The 12,432-nt window shown below is 34.2% G+C and overlaps 1 protein-coding gene across 1 annotated transcript in view; it reads left to right on the plus strand.

Moving 5' to 3' along the window:
* Nucleotides 1–12,432, plus strand: part of Mid1 (calcium-permeable channel component Mid1) — a 124,984-nt gene that overhangs the window by 79,162 nt on the left and 33,390 nt on the right. Inside the window, exons 2-3 of the mRNA XM_011062074.2 lie at nucleotides 8,876–9,098; nucleotides 11,862–12,068. Of these exons, the coding sequence (XP_011060376.1) occupies nucleotides 8,876–9,098; nucleotides 11,862–12,068 (430 nt within the window). The remainder of the gene's footprint in view (nucleotides 1–8,875; nucleotides 9,099–11,861; nucleotides 12,069–12,432) is intronic.

Consider the following 12,432-nt stretch of genomic DNA (forward strand, 5'->3'; position numbering starts at 1 on the left):
GACCATCCCTCTCCTATCCGGCCACCCCCTCGTGCCGCATCACACCCCTGCTGTCGGTGTCCCGATCCGATAGGACGACGACGACGAGGACGACGACGACGACGACGACGACAACGACGACAACGACGACGAGAACGACATGTCCCCTTCGACAGGCAACTACCGCTTTCTTATTTACGATATCCCGACGTCATCCTGTTTTATCCCTATCTTGCAGATGGGTTACTTCCTTCCTCGCATAGTTAAGGGAGGTTTTTTCCTCTACGATGTTTGCACTGTGACTTTTCCTTTTTCACGCCTGCGAGCCCCTGCTCAATATCTCGTTTAATCCCTTCACGAGTTCTCGTTGTACTCGTGCACAATGTACGGGAGGGTGTCCATCGCGGCATAAACGACGATGATTTCCAGAGAACGGGTGAAAAAACGCTCTTTGAAAACATCGCGATCAAGTTGCAGTTCTTATAGCCGCAAAACAATTCACTTAGGAAAACTCCGCTTTTGTCACATACACGGTGTTTTAAAAAACTCATATGATAAGTTTATTTCCTAAATCTAAATCAGTGAAGTTTAACTAGAAAAGAAAGGGAGTTTGAGCGTTATATAATTAAAATACCGATATTTGCGTTCCAATACCGTATACATTGAATTTTAACACAGGTTAAGGATTCTATGTTTCATCAATTTTTTAGTTGAACTTCACTGTGACTAATGAATTTCACTGGGACTAACATCAATCATTATTTATTGATTTAGAGCGAAAGAGTAAAATATGGAATATATATTTTTAGCTCGTGTAATTTTTCTCGAGTATGACTTATGACCTCCACTTTTTAAAGTGCAAGATAGGACAGAGGTAAAGAGGACAAAAAAGGGGTGCGGAGGAACGTGCCCGCTCGGGGTTTCTCGAGAGAAGGTGCTGAAGAGGCGGCAGCTTCTAAGGGCTAACAAGAGCCATCTCGCCATTTTCCGGCTTGCACACGCGGGCGCGTGTTGCCCTCGCGCGAGAGACATTTCCTTTTGCGTTCGTTTCACATCGTGGACAACTTTATAGCGAAGTGGTACTTCGCGCGTGTTCGTCGCGCAATAACCACGTCATGATATAGCAACGCCGAATTAATACTTCATTTAGACTCCATTTGTATGCGCATAAAAGCGACAGTAAAATGGAGAGGGAGAAAGGGGGAAAAAGAGAGAGAGAGAGAGAGAGAGAGAGAGAGAGAGAGAGCCACATTTTTGTTGCGTGCAGAATATGTCAATTTGTAGCGAGTCGAAGTTATGCTCTGGTATAACCGCGATCACGTAGCTTTTTCCTAAAAAAAACATCAAGATTGCAATAGAAACATCCCCATATGTGGTTTTCCATTGTTTAAAATATTTTTTTAGCGTCCCGCTAAAAAATTTTTTCATTTATGTATAATTGGATATACAAGTATATTTAATTGTGAACAGTATGATACGAATTTAGACCAATGAGAATAAATCTGATTAAATACGAAAATTCGGTCAGAGCAGAATCTAGTACTTAAATATTTCTATGTGAATTTTAAACATATCTGATTCTGCATGTTGCGCGCTGAAATTTTTTCGGTCTTGAAACGCCATCATGAGCAGAATTAAAGTAGTAATATCATTTTATTAACAAACAAATTTAATAATCATTTTGGTACTAATAAGCATTTTTGTAAGAATTAATTACTTAGATTTAATAATTAGACGTTAATGAGAATCTTAAAATCTGCAAATAATTTATAGCGAAAATATTACCTCAGCCAAGATTTAAATTTGGAACTTCCTATTTGTTTTATATAAAAAGCTATTTAGATAGATACTCACATATGATTATGTAAATTTATATATAAACTATAACACAGATTATGTATAAACATAAAAACCAGAATTGTTATGTATAATATATAAATACACAATAAATAATTTATGTATAACTATATATATATAAAAGAAACGTTATATAAAATGATATACAATTATAATTATAATTATAATGTACATAATTATGTACATTTTTATATAATTTTACTTGGTGATATATGATTATATATGATTATATATGAAAAAATTTTTGTCGTACTGAAGCACAATTAAGGCCTTTCAAATAACGAAAATTTTAATTTTTAATCTCGCTGGAACAGCGGTTCGTTATCGATTAGGCAAGACTACACGGAACGCCGTCAGATTACATGATAACGATTGGTCCAGATTGCGCGGGTGATCGAGGGCAGATGGATAGTGGGAACACTCGTTCTGCCTTTCTTTGACCGCGGCGCTGGAATTTTCCCGCGCCGATTGCGTTGTCATTTCGTTATCCATTGTACCTTTGGCAGGATGCGGGGAATTTTTTTTATCCTAATTCTTGTACTCTTTTTACTTTGCGACTCTCAGAATCACGAATTTCGGCATTCAATACATTTGCATTTCATCCGCGCACGAATTTAGCAATGACGCACAACTGATCTCCTGCAGCTTTCTAGCAAGAGATACAGTGTAACACAGTGATCACTTTATTTTTATTGTTTAACATTGGCAAACAAAAAGGATATAATGATTTACTCTGTCACATTGTGCCATCTGTCTCTTGCTGGAAAACCGGAGTATAGAAATTGAGAAATTTTTGAAAATTATTTATCAAAATATCTTCTGAGACTGTAATGTGAATACACAATAAATAGGAAATGAAAGTCTTAAATGATCAAACTGGATTTTTAATGCTTAAATAATTCGGTATAAATTTATATACTTACTATATTCAGTCCTGCAAATTGCGCGTCAAATTTAATTTTCAATCTTGAAACGAAATCCTAACAGAATTAGAGTAGTAATGTCACAAATTAAATTGACAAACAATTTAATAATAATGATACTTATAGATTATTAATCTTGAAAAAATCTTAATAATCTGAGACTGATAAGCATCTTAAAACCTGTAAATAATTGCAAAAAATATTATCTCAACTGAGATTCAAACCTGAATCTCCTGTATTTTGAGCAGGTATGCTTATTTATTTAATAGAAATATGTATATATTTCTAAAACAAGAGTGATTTTTTTAAAAATTATCGAAAATTGTAATATATAATGTGACGCAATAACGAGCATATTTTATTATAGTTTATTATATATACATATAAAACATATATGCAGCTAATACAATCGCATTTGTCATGTTGCATAATATAGCAATATTCCGCATTCGCTTGTTGCTTTTCTTCTTTTCAATTCTACTTTAAGTATGCCTTTGTTTAATACATATTTCAGAGTGGCTGTTTGCGAAACGAAGTTCCATCTTTGTAATCCTCAAGCGAATCAAACGTACTGTGTAAAGTATACAGTAAACGCTCCGTTTTCCACGAATCTCCAGTTTTCATATCAGAACTTCGAAAAAGCTCCGATTCGAGAACTTTATTCGTGTCATACAGAACTTCAAAAAGATCACGATTCAAGCTTGAAGCTTAAAATTAAAAAAAAATGAGATAAAAAGGAAATAAATTTGCAAAAATTCAACGATAGAATCTCGTTAATGATTATTAGATAATATTCGAAAGAAACGGAGGATGAGAAAGGGACGAATTGAAGTAATGTGAACAGGTTAGAGATTGGCACGAAGTAGGGTTGCAGAGGACTGAAACGAGAAGAAAGGGATGATAGGTACCGCATCTGTCTGGTTCGTACCAATGCAGATCGTCGGGTAGAAGATAGAATTGGGTCAGCTGACTTGGAGGGTACTTCAGGTGTAAGTACCTATCTTCTCCTACGTGGCGGGGCCATCCTGCCTATGTCCTCGTGCACTGCTCGAGAGGACTGTAGCGTTGAAGGTAAAGCGTACGACAAACTAACGGTCGCGTTAAAGCAGAGACGTATGCTAATGCAACCGCAGTCTCAGTTTGTGTCATGCGAGAACTAATCTTAATTGAGTGAAAATTAAATAAATATATTTTATTGTCATTTGAAAAAAGAAAAATTATTCTATGTTTTATGTGTAAAAAATTATTGTAATTTATATTTAAATTTATTTTTAAACTGACTGACAATTTATAGAAAAATATTATTGTATTATAAAATATAAAAGAAGCGATCTACTGAAAAATCTATTAAAATATACGATCTACTAAAATATAAAAGAATTTCTGAGCGATTTACTGATCATTAATGATTACTTTTTAATTTTTAAACTACATAATTGGAAAATTTGTGATGAATTTAACACATTTTATGTGTCCTAAACAATTATCCAAATCTTTAATTTAACACAAAATGAATATGTAAAATATTAATACAAAATTGTATAGAAAACAAAATTAACATAAGTATGTAACGCTTTGACACAATTTGGGAATAAATTGTGAAAATATATTTCTTCAGCAAAATTAACATTTATAATATGTGAAATTAATACGTGTATTTATTTTTTACTTATTTATTCTAGAATTACATCTTAAAAACTACTATCATTTTTATGTTATTTCATTCATTTATTCGCAAATTGTGTTATTTCAACAATGTTTAAAAAATCTTAAATATCAATTTAAAACATGTAAATAACACAATCAAGTTATGTTAAATTAATATTCAGATATGTTAAAAATTCAAAAATTTTGACGAGATTTTAACACAAGTGTAAAATACTTTTTTTATTGTACATTTTCGTATAGGCGATTTTAGAGAGTATTAATGCATTTCCGTGAACTGAAATTTTCATTATAATTTCAGTAATCATCGAATAATATTGTCGCCATTTTCTCCCCTCACCTCCTCTGTGTCGTCGTTTGCATTTCTGCATTTGTTGTCCCGGTTATTTCTCATGCTTTCCTACCAAGCCTTTCCCCTTGCCACTCCTCGTCGACATCGCCATTATGGCGAATTGGAGCGACTCGACAGAAAGGTCGGAAATGAATTTTCGTTATATCACGAAAAATATTTCTTCTCGAGTCTTATTTGGCTTCTCTGAAGAGTATCGGCGTTTGACTAGTTTGATTAATTTATGTTATTTAACTTGTATTAGATATTTCTAATATTTTTGTGTGAATTGTACATTTTCAAGCAATTTTACAATTTGCTTGAACTGAAAATTGTACATTTATGGTCTTTTTTGTTTAATTGTATTGCTTATAATTTAACTTTGACAAAACATTAAAAAGGACGTTCAACAACTATAAGATCGCGTGAGATGCAGTATTTCTTGCATATTGCTCGTTATAGAATATTTTCGTTCCAATAGTACAGCGCGTCAGGAATTCGTTACTCGTTCAGTGTGCTCCACTCAAAGAAATTGCGTATTTCGATGATGCATCGTACATACGTGTGATACTCGATAAGGTCAATATCCATATCTCGTTGAATATCTCTCGAGGGTAATCGATATTCTTTGTTATATCGATTGCCTGAGGCTTTCGTGTTGAATTGATTTTTCTCGGTCAAATACAAGCGCGAATGATGCCATTGCATAATTGGATCGACATTTTTCTCGGAATACAAACAGGAATATTTGTTAATGAATTAAAGAAAAAGAGCACAGCTCAGCTGAGCTTTTAACATTTGATTTTAAAGCTCGCAACTTTTGGAAGCGCAGACCTCTAAATACTGTCACTCCTTAAATATATTTTAAGAGAAATATCTTTCAATGGATTTCCAACGAAGTAATCTCCATATAATCCAGCAACGAAATGAAAGAGTTGGAGACATCTGAATTATTTATACTTAGCTTTTAAGAGATGGTGTAGGGACCCTTGGGACTTGAGTCTCTAAGCTTTGATTAGCTTGAATGTCGTCACTTTTAAATGTATCTCAAATAATATTTATTATGCGATGCAGTAAATTGCGCATAATCCAGCAGCGAAGCGAAATATTTAAAAAGTTGGAGATATCTGCATTATTTATAGCTCGCTTTTAAGAGGATGCAAGACCCCTCGGGATACGAAACTCGAAAGCTGTACTTCGGTTAGCCTATTTACAAATCCGACCCCCTGTCCTATAGCTTTGCTTATACTTTTGCTACAATACTGCTACTCTTTTATCTTCGGAATTCCCAGTGCGCAACGTTTTCCCAGCGGAAAGTGGCGACGCTTCAACCCTTGTCGCTTTTGATCTACTCCCCTTTTTCCAGTCGTGATCGCGAAATTACATTGCGAATTTAATAAACTCTGTTCAAGGACCACGCCAAAAGGTGGAGTCTATCGGGTGTTTCGAAAACGAGTCATGTACCTCTTAATTATTATTTACATTCAGGCTCCCTGTGGCGAGAAATTAATTGCGCCAATTGAAATGCGCTATTTGATTCGTTCTCGCTCGGCAAAGGATTCATCCGGTGATTAATTGCTTACAGTTGATTGAAAATCAAAAGGTTTCGATAAATGTCAGGCTCGCGAGTTAAATTCGTGCCGAGGAGAGACGACAAATTTCGTCGCGGATCAAATTTTCTTTTCCTAGTATGCAAGATAGATCCATTAGAAGCATGTCACCTGTATATGTTTCCCTCAGGGTTGGTTTAAAAGAAGAAGTTCAGAGTTGGATAACTTTGAAAGGCAGCGCGTATTATGCAAAGAAATTTTTTCGTCGGGACTACTTTTGTCATCCTTCATCCGAAGGCAAGAATGTATCTGTTATTAATTCCGTCTTTCCCTTGCGACAGAATTAGACACTTATGGGTTATCATAAAAGTAGAAATCAGAGAAATCAGAGAATTTTGCAAAATTTTTGAAAAATAAAAATTCTTGCCTTTTAAAGAAATTTGATATGCGATCATGTAGTTTTAGAATATTATTCAACTTAACAATTTAATGCAAACAGTGTCAATAATGTTAATTTATATTGCTATGTTAAATTGTTCTCTCAACAAAATATTTGACAGTTTCCAAGTCAAGATGAAAATACAAAAAATTTCGAAATATTGAAAGCATTAAGGAAAGTCATGAAATTTTGTCTGGAAATTAGAGAAAAACTATGGGATTTTAGGGCGAGGAATTTATCAATTCTTGTGATTAGAGCTAATACTTCACTTCTTTTCACATTCTCAAATTTCGAGGGACGTTTCAGTACATTTACTCTGACTTTAGCCGTGTTTGTAGCGACGTAAGGATTCCAGGGACAACCTAGTGGTGGATAAAAGACCCGCACAGTCGGTATGTAATTATAGCATGCTCTCGGAAGGATGTGCGCTTCATCGTGGTGTTCATATTTGAAGGTGGCTATGTGGGTCAAACACCGACACGCCTTATTGCCTATTCCGACTTTTCGTCAGCTGACCTCAAAGATCCTTGATATTTGACAAATAGTTCTCGAAAAACGTGGCATGATCATATAAAACCAGTCTGTCCCGCGGGAAGTAGCTAATTTTGACGGACGTCTAGATCGACATCGACATCGACATCGATGCTATGCCTTTTTCTTCTTCTTTCGCGGTGCCCTTTCGCCGTCAAGTTTCGTTTTATAAACGGATCTGACCTATCCTGTGATCTCCTTGGGGACTTCAAACATTGGAATCATCTCTCGAGCTTTTATTCGAATTTCAAGCATATTCGATTTTCTATATAGCTCACTTTTTATTTCACCGTCTATTATGTGAATGTAAATTTGCTAGATCGATGATGTAGCAATAAAACTTATAGGCATCGCATTGCGATTCATTTTTTCACAATGTTTTTTAAATCTTGTAAAGTATAAAACGAATAAAATATACACTTATAAAAAAAATTGTGTAAAATGATATAAACAATATGTATAAAAATTACATAATTTACAGTAAAAATATGTAAAATTATGCTATATCACATGTATTATATTTGCATTTTTATATTTATACATATTAATAATGTAAATTAAGAGAAATTGTACGTAATTTGTTTGAAAATATAATACGTAAATATTTTTTAAACTTAACTTTAAATTTTTTTTGTAAATTTACTTTTGCAGATTATTTAATTACTATAAAGAAGATTTTGTCTGTTGTGACTCTCTTTACGTGTATAAACATACACCTTTAATAAGGGATCCCAAAATTATCCACTATAATTGCAATTTTTTACAATGTAGACTGTAAAATAGATAAAATATTTTTGTCTTACAAGAATAATAACAGAGATTTACTAACTAAATCAAATAGATCCATTTTAAAGCAAATACAATTAATACCCGAAAGAAATTATTGTATTAATAATTATTTACATGTTCCAACATATAAATGCATTTTCAAAAAAATTATGTTTCTGACAGGAAATGCAGGAAAGCTTCATGTTAATAAGAAAATACATTAATTGAGAGCTTCGGAGAATTAATGCTTAATGTTCTTTAAGTTGTTAGTTTATCCATTTTCCGCTTCCTTATTTTATAATATTCCTTTGTAATATACATAATATATCTTTCACTTGCATTAATTGCATCTTGAATAGCTTGAGAAGGTTAATTGTATAATAGCTCGTATTAAAAGCCTCAACTGAAAAATACAAAATTTTTTTACTGAACTTTTTCTCCAAGTTTCTGCATTTTTTGCACATAAAATAATAATTAAGCTAATATACAATTTTTATGAACAATTTATATTATTATTACATAGAGATGTAAACTTTTGCGACTTTAATTGTGTACGTCTAATTATCAAAGAGTTTCTATTACCAGAAATGCGTATTGTTTATCGCATTGACTTCCAACGTCCCTTTAATTTTATTATACAGAAGTAATTAGACAAAGTTTCATAAACCTTCTACAATAAGCCGTTGTTTAAGCTTTAAATCTTAAGCCGTTTAATTTAATTTTATTTCATTGTTAGATCAGATATACATTATCTCTCTCGTATCTCTGTATATAATTAAATTGTATACTGTAGAAAAAGATTAACTCTAACGGTGCATGATAATTCTAATTGCAGGAGGCGTATAGGAAATGGGTGTGCAGCTCCCTGGTGCCTTACTTTGCTCACAGGAGTCCGAAAAACGTGAATACCTTGGAGGGCAGCTGGACCGGCCCCAGATTGAGGCCCTGCCGATCCTTTTGCCAGACCGTGGAGCAACGTTGCCCCTACTTCCTTCCGGGCGATCGTGCCCCCGCATACCCTACACAATACGCCGGCGAACCCACTTTTCTTTGCAGAGGTAAAAAAAAGAGAGAAGAGAAAAACAAGATACTTATACAATAATCACATAAAATAAGATAATCATCAAAAAAATGTCAAAATTAGTCGAAATATTCATTCGATTTATTCATTTTTTTGTTTGTTTGTTTAATGAGTCATTTCGAAAAAGGGTACAAATGTTCAGTTGGCACCCTGTTTGCTTCGTAAGTTTGCGAAGAATGGTACGAGACACAGGCAACCAGTATCCATCATGCCACTATCAGTCCTTCCTCTTGTTCACGACGATGATGAACGTTCATTTGGCGTTCATCTGGCGTTCGTAGCGTTAAGTCCGCAGCACAGAAATTTGCATGAAGATACGCATAAATGGTCGCTGTGGTGGAACGCCCTGCATAAGCTCCACGAAACAATGCGGACGTTTTATGCCGGGGGTGGAGACGTTTCGTACTCATGTAAATTATTATTACCTTATTGCACCACGCGTCACGCTCGTAATACGATCAATGATATTTCAGGCTCGCCTCGTAATTTTTATAACAAATTTTTCATATGAGTTCTTTCAATTTTTATTCGTTGAACTGACGCGTATCTGCATTTTCCGAACGGATTTTTTTTTCACACTGTGTTGTCCCCGATAGCACGATACCGGTCTCTCACTATCTGACATTTTATCATTCTGCCAGCATGACACGCTTCACCGTCAGTCCCGTTGACCCGGTAATCTTGACTCTTTACGCTACGGTGCTATGGATATTTCGATACGATTGTATTCAAAATCGCAAGACGAAAGAGACAAATTTGAAATGTATTTATTAAGAGATTTATTAACTCGATTAATAACGACATAACAGTTATTAAAATAATGATGAAATAATAATGAAAAGAATCGTTTCGCTGAAGTATTTAAAAATTTAATTAGATACAGATCTAAAAATAATTTTGGACCATAAAATAATGAAATAATTATGTAGCACGTTAAAACTGGTGGCTAGAATTAAAACTTTTTGCAACATTGTCATCAACGCTTAAACGTTCTATATAATTATTTTGAAGATCGAATAAAATTATTTTCTCTCTCTCTCTCAGATCTGTATCTAACCAATTTTTTAGATACTTCAGTAACCATTCTTTCTGTGAAGAGATAAATGTTTTAAAATTATATGGAAAGAACAATTTGGTTGAAGCATTTAAAGATTTTAATTAAATATAGATTTGAAAATAATTTTATTGAACTGTCAAAATAATTATGTAAGACGCTCAAACTAGTTACTCTAGAATATCAAAACTTTCTGCAGCATTATTCATCATACTTGAATATTTCCTTTCTCTCTCTCTCTCTCTTTCTACATAATTATTTTAATAATCCTACAAAATTATTTTCAAGTCTATATCTAGCTAAGATTTTTCAACAGAATTTTTTCCATGAATAGGGAGTTTTTCCAATAACGTGAATCCAGATATGATGAACGTTAAAAAGTCACGTTATCCTTTTCTTAATTAGTTGTTAAGAAGATAACCTGATCTTAGCGTTCACCATATCTGAATAAACGGTATTGCAAAAACTTCCTAATACTTCGCATTTTTCTCCGTAAAAATTAACCGTATAATTTTATATGAGGTGCTCCACTTTCGGTTTATATTGCCGTACAGAGCGCAAAGGGTTAATATAACCAAACACACACGAGCATGTTCTGAATCGTTGAATATCTCCTCGTTATTCTTTTTTTTTTCATACGTCGATGCGAAGGTCGTAAACGGCGGAGGTGCACCACCGCGTTTGAGTATAAACTGCGTTAAATGGGACGCGTGCCGCGCGGTTATTGGAAGATTGGACGCTTTATCGGACATTTTTTTACATCCCTTTGCATCCGCGCCTACCAATACCCCAAGATTGCGCGATGTAATTCCAATCCGAATGCTGCAATCCAACCCTTCACTTTTTGTTGTCGCATTTTTGTTACGATTGGTAAAAATATCTTTTTCCTTTTCCCTTTTTTCCTTTTCTTTGTTTATATAAATCTTCGCAACGCGACAGATTTATAATAGAATATACGAAGATGAAATTTTAAGATGACAATTAATATGGGCAACTAGCGCTTGATTAAAGAAAAGTAGAATTAAATGCGATGAAACGTAGGTATGGAATCTATGAAAAATATGTGGAGAGAAACATGGAATAAAATAAATTAGAAAACAAATTTAATTTATCAGACATTTATCCTGTTATTTGCGATGTTTGTCGTGTAGAGAGAAGAAACTCTAATTGACGGATATGGTAGGTAAGTTGGCAACGTCCGTCGTTGATTCGCAATTCTTCGTAAAAGTCGATTGCCAATTAGTTGCAAACGAGAATTGTCCTTGGAAAGATCGATCTTGGATTAATTGATAATTGGCCTTTATAGAAAATCTGGCGAGTTGTCAGGCTATATGCCAACTAATCCGCTTTTAATCAACTAGATCTAGACTTCTCTGTGCGACAAAATCGCGTTGAAAATAATAGATGTGTGCACGCGCAGAGATCATTGCTTACTAAATTGTTTACGGAATTGAAATTCGTTTATGATGTTTTTAATCTGATATACTATTCTGTAACATTTCACAATACGCAAGCATTTTTCCTTCCTCTCCTCCGAAAGAAACTATCGAGAAATAATTACTATGATTTGTTGAATTTTATTTGTGCCTCCCGCCACTTCTTTTTCCTGACAAATTCCTCTGGGTGGGAAGAGAACGACCGTCACATGCATCCATACGAGGTCGTTGGAAAATGCAATGATTTCAGACCCGAACATCCCTGAGACCGGCGAGCAGGCCGCAAGGGCATTGCACAGCATCAGTGACGATGAGTGCTGCTTCCACGTATGCTCCGAGGATACCAAAGAGGGTATCTGCACCAAATGCGAGGAGCCGTGGAAACATGGCAAGTTTCAGGATCCTGCGACGGCACCCCAGTGCGAGCCCCCAGTGAACCTTCAATCTGGTTCTACAGGTAAACGCGATGAAAATTCCAACAATCGATTAAAACAATTGACAAATTGTAAGAATTTGGATAAAAAATTCATAAAGGTAAAAAATCTTTATTTTTACATTTTTCATCTATAAATGTTTTTACACTACAGTATTTATTTGTAAATACGCAAATCATGTGGATTTTTAAGTTTGCGAATATGATTCCTGAGAGATTTGTGAGGATTATTTCTCTTTGGATAAATACATACAGAGTAGACAAAAAAATTCGACTATAAAGAATTGTGTGTTTATTAAATCATTATCCAAGTATTATAGCAAGCTGATGTTATTTATATGCAATTACTTGCAACAGTTTTATTGAAGTACCTAAAAATTTAGCTAGA

The sequence above is a fragment of the Acromyrmex echinatior genome, chromosome 12 (genome assembly GCF_024713525.1).
Source record: "Acromyrmex echinatior isolate Ae372 chromosome 12, ASM2471352v2, whole genome shotgun sequence".
NCBI classification, from domain to species: Eukaryota; Metazoa; Arthropoda; class Insecta; order Hymenoptera; family Formicidae; genus Acromyrmex; species Acromyrmex echinatior.